Raw genomic sequence first — 21854 nt, 5'->3', positions numbered from 1 at the left:
AATGGTAAATATAAACTAAATTTTAAGTAGTATACAATATGAGTTTTTGTGATAGAAATAATGAAATGCTGAGCATTATATCCTATTTGCTAAATTTTAAACATCTAAAAAAATATTTTGGGTCAGTCTAGAGAAATTCAGACAATGGAAATCAATAAAAATTTTTTTTCTTATTTCAAAATTTCTGAAGATCTCTTTTAACAAAAATTTATCAAATTTTTCCTTAGACATTAAGACTTAAAATGGCAATTTTCAGACTTAAAATTATTTATACTTAAAATATTTAAAGAAAAAAAATTTTGTCTACTTAAAATCTAAAATCTATATGTAACTATAAATATAAAAATTTAAATTGAAATCCACATAATATAGACGACATAATTTTGAATTTTTTATTAACCTTAAACGTAACCATAAATTAAATATTTCATAAAATTTATCAATACTTATCTCTGTTTTTTATAGGTTTTTTAACTCTTTAGTAAAAAAAATTTCCTTTATCAATAAAACTTTTTAATAAGAAAAACAGTAAGAAGAAAACTTAAAGAAAAAAAAAAACAATATAACCACTTAACTTTATGACAACTTTCATAAAATATATTGAAAAATTTATAATATAAAATAAATTTTAATAGCTAATAAACTGATTTTTTCTTTATAGAAAAAATTTGTCATATTTCGGGACCAAAAATATAAAAAGAAAAATAAAAGAATTTGTTATGAAAAGATTTAAAACAAAGAAAGGGTTAAAAAAAATTCTAATAATTTGTTATTTTTTCAATTTATCTTTTTTCACCTGATCCCTACACCATCCAAGATTCCGTAGTGAATCAGTACTAATCTAGTGGGCGAAAGTGAACAAATTCCTTATTAAATACCAATATTATTTCTTCTATTTTTATTATAGAAATCAAAGAATGAAAAAAATTTTATGGAATCTTTTGTTTTTTAGAAAAATTAAATTAATTGGAATGAGATAAGAAAAACATATTTTATAGAAAATATGCCTAAAAGTATTAATATAATTTTGAATATTATTAAAAGAATATTAAAGAATTTGAAATGAATTCAATTTTTTTCCCGGTTCAAAAGTTGAAAATAAAATTCGTAAAGAAAATATTCACCTCGAAGGCTATTCACGAGAACAATTTAAATAAAATTTTAATTCAAAAACAAAATTGAAATAAGAACGTAAATAATTGCATATTTTCAGGATAAAAGAAAAATTAACTTCTCATTTGTTATGTTGCTTTATTGCGTTATTAATTCTTTCCCTTTATTTTGTTTTTTTTTTAGAACAAAGTAAATTTTGTTTTAAAAATAATTTTTTTACAAAAAATAAAAGTCAGAAAAAAATTTAAAAATAAATAATTTTTCTTTCAAAAAACAAAAAAAAATTTCTCTTCTCTTTTTTTGATTCAAAAAAACTTTTTATTAATTTCAATTTTTTTTTTTTTGCTTAATTTCTTTCATTTTTCTTTTGTAAGTCAATAAATTATTTTAATTGGAATTTGTAAAACAAAAACGAAAAATAATAATAATAATATTTTAATCCTTCTTATATAATAAAGAATAATAATGAAAATAACACCACAATTTCCACAAGTAAATATGCTATTGGTATCGAAAAATTCAAGAAAACAAAGACGTAAAGCAAATAATTTTCTAATGCCTGGCTTAAATTGTATTGATTATGGTCGAATTAATGAAATTAATACATTTTATTTATTATGTCAAGATCAACGTGATTGGTATCGTGATCCATATAACAAATTACAGCCAATAAGTTTTTTTCAAAGAGCTACCCCAAAACATGGTGAAATTAAAAGTCCAAATACAATTTATTGTGAACAACCAAAACATTGGGTTATTGAATCACAACCGGCTGTATATCCATTACCCGATTATATTAAAAATTCCATTTTACCTATAACATTACGAGGACAATATGATGCAATGCCATGTAATAAATTTAGAAGATAAATTATTATTTTTAATGAAAATTCAAATTTCAATTTAATTTTGAATTAAATACTTCAAGAAATCATCAGGAAATTTTTGAATTAATTACTCTGTTCCTATAATTAGCAATTAATAATTAGACATGCATAGACACACATAGCTATTTTAAAAATTATTTAAAAAAAAAATTAGCTATAATCGAAATTTAAATAAATATTTTTTGTATAAAAATTAAATTATTAAATTTGTTTTAATAAAATTATTAAATTTAAAATCAAATTGTAAAATGTCAAAAAAAATTTGAATTGAATACTATTTGTAGTGAATTATTTCGGCAGAATTGTTCAATAAACAATCCAAAAGAACACTAAAATCGATTTTGATTTCTGAAAATTTTCAATCAAAGAGTGTCAAAATTATGGGATTTATCAATTTTCCGACAATGTGAAAAAGTTGCAGTCCATGATGGCAGAGCTGGTAAGGACTACACCTATTTTAGTTGTAAGTCCACTAACATTCTAATAATAAATTAATTCATTCATCTCAAATATTTGATATCCCATTTGAGGCACCACAAAATTTAACCACCACTTACTCTTCATGTGGCTACGATACTTTGCCAAATTCTTATCCACTATACCAGGATCCACATGAAGGATTAGGTGATATCTTCTAAAAATCTTAAACAAAGCTTCGTAGTCTGAAGTTAAGCTCTCACTCTCAATAAATATTTTAATGCTTAATTTAATCTTTCCGTCATGGTGCACGTTATAGGCCGCATCATGCAAGTAGCTCGAGTACAGTTTCATATTATCGTAAATCACCCAATCCCTAAATCAATAGAGTACGTATATGTAGTGCCAACCTCCTCGACAACATTTTTAGTCTTGCGACCTATAAGAGGCAATAATGGAGATTGACGAATTTTTATGAGGAGAACTGACTAGAGTTCAATTGAGGAGGAAGATCAGTATTAATGAAAATATTTTATTATCTATACCAAAAATTATTATATTAACACATACATACATACATATACCAATATATATAATAATTATTTTTATATATTTATAGATGTGATGTCATCATTATGTAAAAATCATTTTCTTCAACAATTATATCGTAAAATTGATGGAGCTGTATTATTATCCCAAAATGAAAGGAATTTAGATTGCATGATTACATTTCAAACGCATTCAATATTACAACGTTTTATGTTACGATTTGATTTATTACAATTGGATTGTAATGATCATTTATATGTTTATGATGGTGCCCATGCTGTTGGTTCACATAAGGTTAGTATAAATATAAATGTTTTTTTTTTTTTGTTTTTTAATTAACAAGTCATATTATTTTTATATATTAATTTAATTTTTTTGGAATGTGCTCCAGTAATCATTTTTAATAATATTTTGAATATAAAAGAATAATATAAGCAATTGCAGACGTTTAAAGAGTTGATTTTGTTAGAAAATTTGTTATGATTTCAAAAATTTATACTTATTTATTTAATGATTATACCTTCGTGAAGGGTATATTAACATTTGGCATGGTAAAATTCTATTTTGATTTAGACATATTCGTCCTTTCGTCCGTCCATCACTCGCAGTAACTCAAAAAAGAATAACACAATCGACACCAAATTTTCACAAGTTGTTTCTGTTTTGCCAAGGACGGCTGCTATTGCAATTGGACCAATTCGAACAACGGGTTCGAGTAGTTGCAATTCAACTCAATGAGGATATTTTAAATATTTCAAAAATGAATAAAGATATTAGTATCAAATTTTATAAGGTTCATTTTACATATATTCCAAAAATTTCAAAGAAGTGACTGCATTTATTCAGGTAAATGCTACAGAATTGCAAAAGCTAAATTTAAATATTGAAGTTTGGCAGCAATCATGGGTTAATATCTTCACATATCCCTAAAGTTTCTATAGAATGCTTTCACAGATTCGATTCATTGCTACGCAACAATGAAAGGTGCAAGGTATATAATCAGTTGAAAACCAACTGAAACGTTTTTACTTATTTTCATTTTAGTTTGTCCGAATAATAAAAACTCTTAAAGTAATGTCATTGTTCTTATATAGTGAACTCATAAGTCATAAGATATATTTGATGAACTAATTATAATGCCGAATTTATTATTTTAAAATTTTATATTTAACAATAAATCATCATACCATTCCATTTATTCATTTTTATATTATAAGGTCTTCAAAAGTGGTCCCATTATAAAATCATTATATAACGTTTATGTAAATAAATTTTTTTCTTTTTCAACATTGAAAGCAAATAAAACTCAGACATGGTCATAGAAATGAAAAAATATAAAAAAAAAATCTAAATGGAAAATTATTTAAAAAATCAAAACAAAAATTAAAAATAAAATAAAAAAAAAAAAAAAAACAAAACTTAAAATTTTTGGCTGATGGACACTTTTTTTTTCTCTTGTTCTTATCTTTTATCCTTTATTATATTCTTTTAAAAATATTAGATGATATCCTGATATTAAAAGCCTGATGAAGGTTTACTTCACAAAAAATAAAAAGAACAACTAAATCGTAAACTATTTTTTTTTTTAATTTCTATTCTTTCTTTTACCCAAAAAAAAAAAAAAAAATTGTACCATAAATGTACAATTTCACTTTATTGTTAATGGTCCGCTCATTGCTCTTTTATTTTACTGTATAAATGTATAACCAAGCGTATATATACATTTATTTAGCATAACAATAGAATTTGCATTCTTATTGAATGAAATCTCTTTTACTGTTATACACTACTCGTATAAAATATCAAATTTTGTGTGTTTTACAATTTTAAATATTACAAAAAAAAAAACATATTATTTAAATAAAATAGAACTTTAGCTTAAGAATATATTTTTAAAAGTAAATAAGACCAGTGCTTATGTATACACAATATAGTGGACAATATAAAATTTAGTTTCGCCAGATTCTTTAATAAAAATTTTTTATTTGCTGTTAAGTAGTAAAAATCTATTTGCTTTGAATCTCTTGTACTTATATAAAAGATTTTAAAATTAATATTTTGAATCATATAGGAATAAGACTCAATGGCAAGAGGAGGGACAAATTTGACAAGTGCATTCCAATTTATATTTTAAATTATAGAATTGAAAATATATTAATACACATAGGCTTTTAATATATCACAAAAAATACAACAAAATCCTTTCAAAATCCGTATAATGCTTTCCGAATAATATTTTCCAAAAACTAATGTTCTAATAAATTCTCATTATTTCTATAATTGAACAACTGTTAATTACGAGTATAATTTTCTTGCCAAACAATATTTTATAATATCAAACTTTAAGTGATTAGATTATACCATTGATTATTTACTTGAATATGTTTGAAGATGTATATGAAATCGACCCTTTATAAATTTTGATTATCCAAGTATTTATTTTTCTCGCAAAAATATTTAATTAAGTACTCCAAGAACCAGAGTTCAAATACAATAATAATTCAAGAAAAATTTTCACTGAATAGCGCAATATATTTAAAGCTTATAGCTAATTCATTATATTCAAGTAATGAAATTCAAGTTCATTAAATTCAACTTCAAAATTAATCCAATTGAAACTAAGATTCATTGATCGGTTCACAGACAGTAAAGAAGCTTTTGTGTAATTGTGAAGCAAAAAAGCTTTGTGTAATTACTATATCTCACTTGTTTTATGAAATACTGCACTCTTAATTAGATTTTAAATTTTTATTAAAATAAAATTTTATAAAAATAATTGATTTATTGAAATTGATTTCGAAAATATTGTAATTGAGATTTAAGAATACCCACAAATTTATTGAAAAATAATAAAATTCAAAAGAAGAGCATACATAAATCGGAAACGTTTTCTATGTTCCGTAATACATGAACAACACAAAAAAAAAGAGTAAATGAAACAACAAGAAAAAAAAATAAGAAAAAAATTTGTTCCATTTTTATTTTATTTTTCCATTGTTCCCATTTTTTTTTTATCTCTTATTTTTCCTATATATTCCAGATTATCCTCTTTTTCTAAACATTTTTTTTTTACAAAAAAAAAAAAAAAAGCTAAATCTCAAAATATAACGATCCTGGTGCATTATCCCAAAAAAAAAAAAAAACATAAATGCAAATATAAACTTAAATAATAAAAAAAACAAACGAAAAAAAGTAGAATTCATAATGTCATCTCTAGGATATGCGTACTTATCATTCAATGGGCGAACAAATATGTTATAGCTAGTTGTGGGACTGACTATGACTTTAATTGCGCTGGTTTTGTTTTACAAACGATTACAAAGTTGGTGGCAAATATACTTGAACTAGTTTCTATATCTATTTAAGTTGTATGGGAACTATCACATTGAGTCAAGAAATTTCAACGATTTTTATACATATAACAGCCCCTATAATATATTTGCTCGCCCGAAATTTCAAAAATATAGCTTCGATAATTTCTTAGATAATTTCTGAATCTAACTGAAATTTCTGAACAATTTTTGTACTGTCTCCATCACATCCAATTTTAATATGGTTCTGACACTTACTATTAAAAATCATTTGTGAAAATTTGATAAGCTTAGCTCAATTCATTTTTGAGTTATAGTTGGGACGGACGGAAGGAAGGACAGACACGAAAAATATGTTCAAATCGACTCAGAATTCGACACTGCACTATACGTTACAAACTAGGCGTTTGCGTTACAAACGGTAAGACAAATTTATAATGCCCTTCGAACATACATTCGTACGGGTATAAAAAGTATTTTTTAATATGCACATATAGAAAATATTATGCAAAAAGTGCATAATAATAAGAAAAAAATAAATTTTTTGTTTGTGAAAAATGAAAAATTCTAGAGTAAAGCTGGGTATTTTTGTAATATAAAAATTTTTTTCTTGTACATTTTTTTTTTTTTTGGATATTAAAATAAGATTTTCCAAAAAGCAGCAAAATCATTTACTTATTTTTTTTTCTATTATATCTTTACAATATGTGTTTTTTTTTGGAAGACACGTTTATCAAAATGAAGGCTATCATACGTATTATACACAATAATGGTGATTGTACTTTTCTTCAATAGATACGTTGTGTTTTCTTTGTTGTTATAACAAATGGAAAATCAAATCTAGTGTGTAATATAAGAAAATATAAATATATGTACATATATGTATGTTTATGCAGATGTGCATTTACATAATATTACATAATATCTATTTCATTTCCTACACATTTAACTAATTTTCTTCCAATGTTAAGAGAATATTATACAATATACAATAAAAAAAGATAAAATGGCATTAAAATATCTTATTCTTATATTCCGACTTTATTTTTATATACATATCTCTTAATAATTTTCAATATATGTACATACATGTATATACTTAAATGTTTAAAATACAAAATCAATTGAAGAATATTTTATTCTTATTTATATAAAGTTTAGCATAATGATTTGCAATGTTTAAGTTGAAGTGAAATTTTTTCTGTTTCTTCATGTCCACTTTAAGATGAAAAAAACTTAGTTGTTCTTTAATAGGGAAAGGTATAGTAATAGTGAGATGTAGTGTCTAATTGTATTATATAATAAAATAAGTGAGATGTGGAATGTAAGTGTTATAATAAAGCCCTAGAGCAATATGATACACCCATTGTTTTTGAAGAATTTTCAGCTCACTAAAATGAATTGCTTCTAATAATATACAATTTTGCTTTAAATTGGAAACCATGAATAAGTATAGACAACGTTGTCCAATATTTAAAAATTGATATTGAAAACACCTAAAATTCGTAATCTCTGCTAAGAAATCAAAAACTGATTGAAAAATAAAGGAGCATTTAAGCTCTTTATCTATTTCTTATTTATCAGCAGTAATATGACGCGCTATAATTAAAAACTATGTTGGATTATTTGTCCTTTGCTTCTACATACAACAAAAGTAATTTAAAAAATTCAACAAATATATTATTCGGTCTATTAGATACAATTTAAAACTTGAAATATTTATAATAATTTAAGATATTAGAACACAAAAGCTTTCTTAATACAAAAACGAAGACCGCAATGAACTAAATAAATTTAAAGAATTTTAAAGAATGTCATACTTGCAAATATTCAAATCAAAATTTCTACAAATAAAGCTTGTAAAATTATGGAAAATTTCATAAATAAGTGAATAGGCTGTTAATATTTTCTTAAAGTATTAAATAAAAATACAGGGGGTTTAACATAAAGTGGCAAATAAGGCTGATTCTTTGAACAATTTCCAGCAAAAAAATTGTAAGGGGGAGGGGTGCAAATGTACTCATTTTCGAGCTATAGTCTGTTAAAAAAGAAAGGTATCCATATAAATAAATTATTACATTTTCGGAACCATGCGCATTACGGGGGGGGGGGGGGAACCATGGAGTAGCGATGTATATGAAGATAAACTGTTCTTGTTTTTCATTAATATCCAAATATTGATACAAGTATATTCATGCATTTTGTGTATAGCTACTTCAATAGCGTCATATATTTGTACAGCATGTTTTGGTTATTGAAGTTTAAAAAGTTAAAAATGAATCGTCGAAAAATGACATTTAAAAAAAAAAAAACAAAATCAAAAAGCACACATTTTGCTTCTTATTTCATTTTCATCCTTTTATTGAACTTTTATCTACATGTACCTAAACACAGATATAATGTACATTATTTACGTATGGTTAAAAATTATTAAAAAGTTAAGCATAACATGCACACATTTATGCAACCTATTACTTTTATGCAACTCATTGTGTTACATTTTCTTCTTCTTCCATCTTCTTTGAGTTCTTCTTATTTGAAATTTTAAATAAACATAAAATTCTTAAATGAAAAATTACTTTCAGTATACTATTATATAAATTTGTATGTATATGTTTATACTACATCTACGTAAATATCATTTTGTATTTATAATAGGGTGAATCATAAAAAATATACTTGATAATTTAAAATAATTTTTAAATGAAATTTATTATGAATTCTAATTAAATTGTTAATTGAAGCTTCTGAAACTGAACCAGTTTGCATCACACTATCGATTACTTGTATTTATATACATTCACAAATTAATATTGAATACAAGTGAAATAGAATTCAATATATGTAGATAAGTGTGAGATTTTTAAAATATTTGCGTATCTCTTCACAGGTCATAACTTCCAGATCGTTAGACTTAAGATTCAGGCTCCCAATAAATTTTAACAGGTCCGTCATGCACAACAATTCATGAGAATCCAAGTTCAAAACCTCGAGAAATTCGTATCTAAAGCGAGCTAAGCCATCACACTCAATTTGGACATGAGTGGAGTTCTCTGTATTCCGGTTACAGAATTTACATCGCTGCGTATTTAACCTGCAAATTTTTTGTAAATAAGAGTTAAAGGGTGCACACTTAATGACAAACCACGATAGAACCCTCAGTGAAGAGCAGCTCCGTCTTACAATGTCAGGAATGTCCGCGATCAGTCGGCCAAAGAAGTCTTTGGACATCGATAAGTCCGCACGGACAGCCACGATTTCGGCCTCTTCACTTCCAGGTATTCCTGTATAGTCAGGAGTCCACATAAAAGTGACTTTGTTATTGACGCTCAGTCTTTCCAGATTGTTGAAGCAACTCCAGACTACCTTATAAATAGTATCCTTTCTTGCGATATAAACAATATAAACACTTTTTTGAATTAAAATTCGTACACTTAATGCTTCGTACACAGCTTTTCTAAGCTCTATTATTAAATGAATTCACCCTATAGAGTTTGTTCCATTTAAAACAATATGCATCTACATGCATACATATGTACATTGTATAATACGCTATTGTCCTGTATAATTGCAATGTACAATTAAATATCGCGTTCTTTATTATCATATTAAAATAATGGTTCCATTGAGTTTTTTAAAATTATATTGAAGCTCCCAGTACATTTAAAAATTTTTTTTATATTTTTTTTAATGTTGTTCACAAATTATAATAGTATTTTTTTTTTTTTTGCTCATCAAAAGCCTCTCTTCCCATAGTATTGTTTGCCATATATTATACAAGAAAGAGAAGAAAAGAAGAAACGCCTTGACTTTTATATTCTCGATTACAAATATTACAGTTCGTTGGCCATTTTCAAGTCCTTGTTGCACAAAAAAAAACATATTCTCTTTGATTTTTTTCGTATTTTTTTTTTGTTTCTTATAACTTTCGTCTTTTTCTTATAATTGAACAAAAAAAAGAGGTTCTTTTGCACTTAAAGAAAATTTCAAAAACTGCAATAGCATATTTATGTGAACATTATAATAGAAGAAGAGAGAAAAAGAAATTATTTTTTTTTTTATAATAATAATATGAAGAAAAGAAAGAAAGATATTTTCTTAAACTTCAGGAACTAATTTAAATTATTTCCGGACACTTAATTTTGTATTCTGAAAATGATGTTGTAATATTTGAAAAAAAAAGAATAAAAAAAAAGACAAAAAATAGTCGATAAGTATTAAAACATTCCCATCATGTCGATGAATAGCTTTTATGTGACATATGAGAAGGAATTTTTCACCAAAAATTTATTAGAAATACAATTTTGTATTTTTAATATTGTGGCTAATATTATATGTTTAAAATATAATTATAGAATAGGGGACGTATTGGATATTTGGTAAATTTTAATATTTATTTTCTGCTCAAATTTATATACATATTCGAACATCGAAACAATGTAAAATGAGATTTGAATACTTCTAGACTTTTTTATATATACATATTTATATAAATACAGGGTATCAAAGTTCATTGCTATATGCCATTGTATAGGCCCTCATGAGTAGACAAAACTTTTGTATAGAGATAACCTTCACAGCTCAAAAAGCTCGAAGTTGCAGTGTCTTAACGTTAATTTCGACTGATTTTTTTATTTTTTTTAAATTTTAGGTATAACTCGTGGATGTGTAAGACAAACGCATTAATAAATATGATTTGGAAAACTCAGAGTAAGGGATCTCTTAAGAATATCAATATTAGCTATAATCTGTTCAGATTTTGGAATCACATGACTTTAAAGTTCGAAAAAATTTGAAATTTTAATTTGAAATTTTTAAAAATTAAAAAATGGTGATTTTTTAGATCACGTAACATTGGAGCTTATTCCAATTTTAACAAAGCTGGCAACCTTGCTAACTGCGCTTCAATTTGGTATATGAGTCAACACGCTACCTGATCTGGTTTAGGTGTTATTTAAAAAAAATAGAGCATTTTTATTATTTAAAAAGTGATTAATTTTTTTTTTACTTTTTATTATTATCACATTATTTTCAATGACTTTGAAATAATGCACAACAACCATGCAAAATGGTGTTATACAAATGGTAAAATGTTCTGTTTTGCAAATGTTCAACTTAACAATCGAGATTCCCTTGCATTTGCTAAAGTAATGGCCTGAAGAATATCATATGGTACCTCTCATTGATACACAGCCCTGTAAGTCAGTTGGGATTTCAGTTAAATGTTATGTAATAACATACTATAATAAAATAATGAACCGATATATATATAATCTCAAAATGGATTCTATTTTAAAATTTTTAGCAAAAAACTTTAAATTTTTCAAAGTTTGAAAAAATTTTGAAGTTTTTTCCTTTTATGATATTAAAACTGTATTCGCTTGACTTTAAAATCCAAACCTCAAAAAATACTTTGCCACAAAATGGACATTCTTTCAATATTCATAAACATATTAGTTAAATATTCTAATTTTAAAATAAGTGAGAAATATTAACATATTCTTTATAACATCTTAAATAAAAATTAGGGTAATGAAATGAAAATTCTAATAAGAATCTTTCATCAATACTATTCAATTTATTTCGGCTTAAAGCATTTTCGCATAATACCAAAGCCTTGAGAATTAACGTTAACGATAACCTAAGTCTTATTAAGTAAAAATTATAATTAGATCCTTAAAGAAAGATATTATGTATATTAATATCGTTAATGAGGCAATATTAAGAAAAATAATAATAATTCGAAAAATATATTAAAAATTTTCAATTAAAATGTAAATTCAATTCATTTTTATAATGTATTAAAATTATTATTGAAGACCATTAAATGGAAATTATAAAAACAATGATAAAATATATAAAAATTCTTTAATAAAAAAAAAAATATTTTAATCCTTTATTTTTTTTCATTTTCATTTTTGTTTTTAATTTATATCCTTTTAATATTATCTATTATAATACCCTATTAACATTACATAGTAATAATTTTCTTTTTCGCAATTAAAAGCTTTCAATGCTATTTTTACATGAACATATTTCTCATATATATATATATACATATATATATATATAAAGTAAATAGTTTCATTAATTTCGTATTGGATCAAATTCTTTGAATATATTTTCATTATAAATATATTTATTATTATAAATATATTAGTACTTAAATATATCCTTTATTGGAATTACATACATGCATACGAGTATGAAGTATATTTATAATAAATCCTTTTTTTTTAAATTGCTCATTTCGATCCTCAAATTACGAACTTTTTTTTTTATACAAAATAAATATTGTTAACATGAAATTACTACTTAGTACATACATACATACATAATTATATATATATATATATATATATAATATGTATTTTACTGCTACAATTATTATCTACTATTTACTCTATATTAAATCTATTATAATACTCTTTTTCTAGTTAAAAGGATTAAGGATTTACACGAAAATAAAATAGAAAATACGTGACATTTTTTTGTATAATACTATTAAAACCGTTATTAGCCATCATCATCGTCATTGTTATTACAATTGTTGTCGTTGTCATTCCCCCGTTATAATGATTATATACAAAGAGAACTACACATCACATACATACAGTGAAAATATTATTATATATATAGAACAATATTATAGATGTATATAGGAATTTATATTTAATACTAATATATGAAGTATATAACTACTCTAAATCTGTTCGAAGAACACAAACAAAATTAATTTATTCAAAAAAGGAAAAGAAAAAAAAAAGGATAGAAAAGAAAAATTTTGAAAATAAAAAAAATAAGAAAAAACCAAAAGAGAGGACAAATAACATTTAAAATTTTCGAATTGAATTTTTTGGTTTTGTGTTTTGCTTTGGTTTTATTCACTTTTTCTTGTTTTTGTTTTTTTTTTTTGTATTTGCTTGTTAAATTTTATTTTTCTCGTTATTTTTTGTTTTCGTTTTTTTTCGGTTATTTTGTTTTTTTTTTTTTATTTATGGTACGGGAAAAATACTTTAAAGTTTAGTGGAATTTCCCCATAGGCAAGGAATCATGGTAATGCTAAAAACAATGTGAATATTTCAGGTTTCAAATTACAAATACACCAAAAAAAAAAATAAAAAATAAATTTTAGAATAAACCATCCATGCTAATATTAGGATTACAAACTTTAAGACTGACCAGCAATCCTTAAATTGTTAAATATACTAAAAAATAAATTTATTATTAAAAAATTTTTTTGTAATTAGAATTTGAATTAAAATATGAATTAAAAATTTAATAACTTAGTCGCTGGAATTCGGTTCGTATTTTCTACATTAAATACTGTGAAAAGGCTTTTTAATAAATTATAATTCTAGAATTTTTCTAGAGGCTCTTACTTAATCAATTAATTTAAAATTAATTATTATGAAATAAACAGTAACAGCTCGAGAAATGTACAACAGTAAAGTATAATACATAGGTCATATGTAAGAAAAAAGATTCTAGTCTTACACATTTGACTTTCATGTGACCTTCAAGGCTTTGACAATTTAAAAAATTAGGCTTTTAAGGATTACATAAAATTTTAATTTTGAAGATGTCTTCCCTTTTATCGTTTTTAATACTGAAAAGTTTCTTGTCCGATCACATTTAGGCTATGACTTCACATTTGGAAAAAAAAGTCTTTGTTGTCATTTGCAGTTCCTTATTTTTTTTTTCCTAAAAAATTCTGGCGTATGCTCTTAATACAAAATATTTTAATATAAATTTTTTTTTTGCCGTTATAAAAAACATAACAATTTATAAAATAACGATTTTAACCTTTAAAGGGTTAAAAAATAAAATTTTTCGGAACATTTGCAAAAAAAAAAATTTAAAAACAAAACACCAAAGTTGAGAACAAAAATTAAGCGTGCAAAAGTTTTGTCCTGTGTATTTGGAGAAAAAAAAAATTTAAATAAAAATTATGAATTCTTTTGGTTTTTTTTGGTTTTGTTTTTTATTATGATTTTTTTCCGTATAACTTTTAATTTCCCAATTTCCAAAACAGGTTTCGTAATTTTTTCCTTCTAAAATTTGCTTTTAACATTCAATAATTAATTTTATATTCGAATTTAAAAACCAAACAACTAAAAAAAATAGCCCTTGCTTTATAAATTATTGTTAAACTAAACTATTCATCCCGTCCTTCCACTTTTTTATACATATAATATTATATGAACATATGATATATGTCTTCCCCCAAAATTTGAAAAATAAAGGCTAAAATAAAAAGTGAACATTCCTGTTTGTCTTGCTAGCCAGAAGTTTTACTTCTTGTTATTCCCATTCTTTCTATGATATTTTTTTTATAAAAAATGTATCTTTTTTACTATCTACCACACTTATTATTCATCACACTTATTATTCACCACACTTATTATTCACCACACCTATTATTCCACCACACTTACTATTCCACCACAGTGCTTATTATTAATCAGCAAGTACTGCCAAAAATTCAAATGAAATGAATAGCAATACAAAATGCATGAAAGTAAAAAAAAATATGACATTATCAAACATTTTAATAAATCTTTCCTACTTCATTTTTAATTGAACATTGATGTTTGAAAAATATCATCACTTCTTTAAAAATTTTTTATTTAATTTTAAAGAACACGCATTTAACCAACAGCGGTAAAATAACCTAAAATCCTATTTTACCAGTGGTGGATGTTTTTAATATCATTTATTTTCGCGTGTGTCTGATATTAGAAGCAAAATACTGAACACCTGATTTTGCCTTTTTGCTGTTGTTCTGATGGGAACTCGTAGGAAATTATCAGCTTCTGGTGTTGACCGATTCCGTTCTGTTTTTACAATCACACGGAAATAGAATTTTAACAAAATTTTACTTAAAACCAATTTTGTTTATTACACATTTCATATGTCCAACTTTTTACAACATAATTCATTGGTTTCATTAAAATATTTTAAAAATAATTTAGAAAATTAAACCTTGTTTTTAGTTTCAAGATTTTAAATTTCTAGTTGAAATCTCAAAATTATGTTTTTTTTATTAAAAACCATTATTAAATATTTTAGTAACGTATACACATACATACATGATATAATAATATACACAAAGTACATCCCTGGTGTAAAACAACATAAACTAAATAAAACATGTGTACATTGTTTATGTATGCACCTGTTTGTGTGAACATATTTGAATTAAAACCTCAACATAATACAGTTATGCAATTTTTTTTGACTCTTTTGAAATCTCCAATAACAAAAAAATTAGTTACATGTATGTATGTATATAAAATATGTTTGTAATTATTATGTATGCCTTTGAAACGTACGTTTATATAGAAACAATGTAAGAACAAACGAAAAATATTTTGTTTTTGAATTTACTTTTCCTCTGATTTAACCACATAAATAAACGCCAAGTCCTATGCGTCAAAAAATTTTGTTTGAAAAGAAAGGTAAAAGCTACATTACATTATTATATAAAGGTATAAATTCACGTCCATACATAGGCTATAATACCATATAGTTCAGTTGACAGTTGTACCTAACCTACATAAGTATTGTATTTACATACATATGTGTATGTGTGTATAGTTTTTGTAATTTTAATTTCTCATATATTTTTGGACAGATTTGTGGTTACAGGGCCTTTACCCACATGCATAATATAATATGTATGACAGGGAATCTATATACCCTTTTTCCTTTAATTTTTTTTTTTATTTTTTCTTTATTATTGGAATCGTGTTTTTTTTTTTTTGCTCCCTTATCTCTTTTGTACCCGTTCCAATTCCTGTTTTTTTTTGCTTTTTCTGTAGGTATTTTTGTGCACCCGCTATCTCATATTGGTTGAATGTTTTAAATGTAAAATTTTTTGTTTGTATTTTTTTTGTTCTTAATTTCACTACTCAACCACACTAAGTCCTTTTTTTGTTTAAAATTCAGTTATACTTACAACCATACCTATGTAAACTCATATAAAAAAAAAATGTTACTCCTTGTTCTCTCTTTTTTAATCGCCAAAACATAAAAAAAAAGCAGGGAAGTTTTTCATTTTTGCTTAAAAAGCTGAAAAATAAACGGGCCAAAAATATATGAAAACTCTTAAAGGACAAACAGATTTGTGTTGAAAAACACATTTAGCAAAAAAGAAAAAACTAAAAAATTACTTTAATTTCACAAATACTTTATATTTTTTTCTGTGCCCCAATATTTACTATCTATGCATAGTATGTTATGTACACATATACTTATTATTACATACCTATTTTGATTTTATGTTATAACTGCTTGCCTACTCTATATTTTGCCTTTTACATTTGCACATATTGCTGTATATACAACAATATGTGCAAATGTAATGTACATTTTACATATGATATAATATATATGTATGTGTCACATGCTCATACATTTGATATATAAAATATAAAAATAAAAAAAAATTAAAATAAAACAAGAATAAAAAATAAAATCCCCAGAAATGGAACACCGCTTAAGGTAAGACACATAATATGTTTAAATATATGCACAAATACTATTCTGGTTATATTCAATTATAATATTATATATATACTATATTATAAAAACAAAATATGTATTAAATTTATATAGGAACTATAATGCTCATGTATAAAATATATAGGAATAAAAAAGAATTAAAAATTAAAATAAAAATTATAAAATTAAAAAAAACCAAACACAAACACAAATAATATTTTAACTATTCCAATATAGTATAAATATGAGTAAAATATTATTTATTACTCTTAACTACTAACACTGTACATATAGATATATTGATTAACAAATAAGCGTATAACAAAATTTTACACATTATTTCTAATTTCTTTTTAGAAAAACAACTTTTCACGAATTTATTAATCATACCCCTGTAGCTCAGTTTATAGGGCGTCCACCTAGAAAGCGGTAGATCACTGGTTCGAGACCAGTTCGAGGACAAATAAATTTTTTTTGATTTTTTTGCATTGACTGGGTTTTTTGATCACGCTACTTATTTGTTTCCACAGGAACTTTAGATACATCTTACACAGTTGTTGATTAAATTTGCGTTTACAGTTCTGATTGCGAGAGATCTTATTAGTCAAAACTGCACCACAATAAAACTACAGAAACAGCCCTTCCAACAAAAATTCTAGCTTCAAAAAATTTGATTTACATATATTATAAAATATACGCAACAAATATACTTAAAAAAAAATTATATTATTACAATCAGTATGAAGTTTAATTTTCCGATCTCCGAAATCAAGCTGGAAAATTATATGTAAAGTAGTTATAATTCTCTAAAAATAATTTCAAACATTTAATCCAGGAACAGATTAAAAATTATATTATAGTTCATTTATATACTCATATCTTTAAAATTTTATTATCTTTATCAAAGAAATGTGTATCACAAATTATAACAATATATCAGTATATTTAAAGTATACGTTTACTCTCCAACGCAAGTTCCTATATATAATTAAATATAATTAAATATTTTTATATAAATAATCCTAAATAAGATTATTTTTCAATAAGCAAAACTATTTTTTCACTGAATAGCTTATATTTTTATTTTTATTTATCATATTTATTTTTTAATTTAATAAATAATAAATTTATAATTATCTTTTATAAGAAAATTATAAATAAATCAGCACAGATTTCATTATTCTCATCAAATACGTATATATTTAATATAAAAAAAAAAAAAACAAAAAAAGACTAATATTCATAATAAATTTATTATTCATACATACAAACATACATTAATAAAAATACCATACATAAATATATTTTTTGTTAAAACTTCATTTTTTTATTGTTTTCTTCCAACACAAAACAAAAAATTCAATTCATTTAAGATGGAAAAAAAAAACAAAAATCAAAATGAATCAAAAACGAATTTTTTTTATTTCATTGGCCGTCAATAATGAATAATAAAAATCTAGAAAAAAATCAAAATTTTTCCTTTTCATTTCAATTTTTCTTACAATCAATCTTAACCCAAAAGAGCAAATAATCACATAAACAAATAATAAAATGCAGAGGAAAGACAAGAAACGGAAAAAAGGAGGAAAAAAACAAATCCTTAATTAAGAAATATTTTCTATTTCTATTATAGGATCAAATCAATCTCCTTAAGAAGCAAGCACACATCACATCAAAATTAAAACTCATCATCTCATCATTTAAAAGAAAACAGAAAAGGAAAGCCTTAACATATTTTTTTTCTTCTTTAAGATCGCTTATATTATTCTCTATAATCACTATGCACACAGACATATCGTGCATAAAAATTTGTATATACGTTATTATAATAAAAATAAATAAATTAAAAACCAAATAAATACATAAAACATACATTTATACGAGTATAAGAATACAACATACAAAATGTGTGTAGTATGAACATGTGTAATTTTTATATTTTTTCCCTATTTTATCCCTTTTTTTTGTTGTTGTTGTTGTTTCAATATTGCTCATTTATTGTTTATTTTATTTAATTTATAGGCCGATTTATCATGCCGTAATACAAAACAATCAGTTGGGTCAATTTTCACACGAACAAATTTCGTAACATTAAAATATGTCACCGATAATTGGGGTACTGATGCAAATGGTTTCAAGTTAGTTATAACAGCAGTCAAGGATTCAAGTAATTATATAATCATTTATTATATTATTTTAATGTTATTCTTAACCTAATACATAATTATATACATATATAATATGATTTAAGGTACAATACAAAATTTAATTAAAATTTTCTCTTTTATTTCTTATCTTTTTTTTTTTTTTAGAACATTCTTGTAAAGATTTTCGTTGTGAATATCGTGATTTTTGTATTCATCCAGATTTAGTTTGCGATAATGTTAATCATTGTGGCGATAATTCTGATGAATCAGCTAGCAATTTATGCCAAAGTAAATATTAAAAAAAAAAAAATGTAAAAATTTTTACTTTTTTTATCATTTAATTTTTTGTTTTTAGATCAAGAACAAACAACGCTACTTGGTCTTGAATTAACTTGGTTTGTTTTAATTGCTGTCAGTAGTTTATTAGTTATATGCGCATGTATAGTTGGTTGGACAATTTGTTTATGTCGACGAACACCAAGAAATCAAAATCAGAATTCAATACAACGTAATTATAAATTAATCAATATAATTTTGTTATAAAAGAAAATACTAATTTTTTTTTTCTTTTAAATCTATTTTTATAAATTGATTTATATAATAGTTCGACATACAGCCGAAACAAATGGTTCATCGAAACATTTACATGGAACATTACCACGTGAACATACAGCACTGCCACCGATTTCGGGAAACTTGTATCACCCTGCGGGACCATTAGGGTACCTCCGCATTCAACACAAATTATTGATGATGGCCAAAGTCCGTCCCATTTGGTATCTAATAAATTTAGGCAATTAGGTCCTGATTTATCACAAACAACAACAACAACAACAGCATCAGCTAATTCGAATGCTCAAAAAGATGAATGGTTCGTTTAATTTGAAGTTTATTGAGATATAGAAAAATAAATGCATACATACATAATATATATGAACGGAGAAAAAAAATATATATGATTAATTAAAATTTACCAATAAATTTAAAAAAAAAAATTATTATATACTTTCCATATATAATATTTTTGTCATAATAACATAATATTAAAATTATATTAATGAAGACGTAAATAATATACTCAAAAAAAAAGACTTAAATTAATATTTCTTTATCAATTAAATTATACTCAAAAGTACGATACTTACTTATAAGAAATAAAATTAATTAATCGGAAATTTTAAAAGAAATCTGAGATAATTACAGTTTCACAGTTAAAAAAAATATTTAAAGCATTCATTCTCCCAAAAATTTAAAAAACAGTTAACGAAATAAGTATTAAAACATGAAGTCTTTTCCAAAATTATATTCAATAAAATGTTTTCTAAAATTTTCAACAAATATTATTTTCTCTTAAAAATTATTAAAATCAAACAAAAAATTTAAAAAAAAATTCTTTTAAAAATGGAAAATGTTTTCCCGAACTCGACATAAGCCGAATATAATTGACATTTTTTTATAAAATTAATTTAAGTTTTTCTTAGAATGAGCAAAGCAATAAACATTTTAAATTTAAACAATAAATTGATAAAAACAAAAAAATTCATGTAGTTGGAAATTATTTTTTCTTCATTATTAAAATTCTAATTTTTAAATAAATTTTTGGGTAATTCAATCAAAACATAATAGCAACAATGCAAAATCAATAATAATTTTAAATAAATTAAATAATTCAACAAACTGTTTGCAAAACAAAAAAGAAAAATATCAAAGGAGGAAAAACAATATTTACAGTATTCAAAAAGGTACGTATATATACAATTATTTGCAAATATTTAACATATTATATAAAATGTATAAAAAATCATTTATTTCTTAAATATATGTATGTACATATTTCATTACCAAAATATTATACGATGTTATTAAATTATATGTATACAAAATAATATTTTGAAGATTATGTACATAATTATAATTGGACTTAAAATTTAATAATTCACCACAATGACACAATTCTTTTGGTTTATGAGCAAGCCTAAATTTTATATAATTTTGTAATACTAACATAAAAAATTTAATTGACATATTTCCTCAGATATTCAAATATCGTGTTATAATATAACTTCATAAAATTATTAAAAAAAATTGAAAGTAAAAGTGAGAATTTTACAAATTTTAAAATTGATTATAAAACTAATAGCAAAGTTAACTCAAATATTTTTTAATTACTTTAAGTAATTAACTATACACCCTACAGATAGTTAAATATTTAAATAAACTACAATAACAATATTTTGCTTCATTGTATACATGTTTTCACTAATTTTAATGGCCATATATAATAATGGCAAAATATATATATATATTTTTTAATTACATTACTCAATCAATTAAATTTTAAAACAAAAATTTATGATAATATCTATATACAAGCAATTTATAAATTAATAATAACAATAATACATTTTATATATTGCAATAACAAATTAATAAAACAATATTATTCAACATATGTATAAATAAAATAATAATAAAATATTTTAATTTTTCAGAATTCATGAAGTCTTCATTAAAAAAACAACAAACCAGAAAACCGCTTCAATATTTCTCAAAAACGATATTCGATTTAAAACGTAACATAAATTCGAAATTACAAAAAACAAAAACATTTGAATTATTATATAACAAAATAACAATATATATATATATATAATTCGTATGTATATCGAATATATATATATATATATATGTATTTGAATAAAGAAACCAAATAAAATACAAAAAATCATCAATAATTTTGTAGAATTAGAAATATTTATAAAAACAAAATAATAATAAAAAAAAAAATTAATTATACAATTAATAAAATAAAAAAATTAAAATTTAACATCATATCAACGAACGTTTTTTAAAAATATTTTGACCACGCAGGGTGTATTATTATTTTTGAGAGATTTTACTATAATAGTAATTTGTGTACCCAA

At 23.6% G+C, this 21854-nt stretch overlaps 1 protein-coding gene across 1 annotated transcript; it reads left to right on the top strand.

The window, feature by feature from the left end:
* The first annotated feature begins 1578 nt into the window (after window positions 1-1578).
* LOC129612169 (uncharacterized) lies at window positions 1579-20160 on the top strand. Its single transcript, XM_055525682.1, has 6 exons — window positions 1579-1963; window positions 3037-3260; window positions 18806-18950; window positions 19096-19218; window positions 19286-19438; window positions 19535-20160. Exons 1-6 carry the CDS (start codon window positions 1579-1581, stop codon window positions 19729-19731), a joined length of 1227 nt encoding a protein of 408 aa, XP_055381657.1. The 3' UTR covers window positions 19732-20160.
* Window positions 20161-21854: the final 1694 nt, after the last annotated feature.

This window comes from Condylostylus longicornis, unplaced genomic scaffold, assembly GCF_029603195.1.
Source record: "Condylostylus longicornis isolate FDR11 unplaced genomic scaffold, ASM2960319v2 ptg000062l, whole genome shotgun sequence".
Lineage (NCBI taxonomy): Eukaryota > Metazoa > Arthropoda > Insecta > Diptera > Dolichopodidae > Condylostylus > Condylostylus longicornis.
This window is presented reverse-complemented; position numbering and strand designations above follow the sequence as displayed.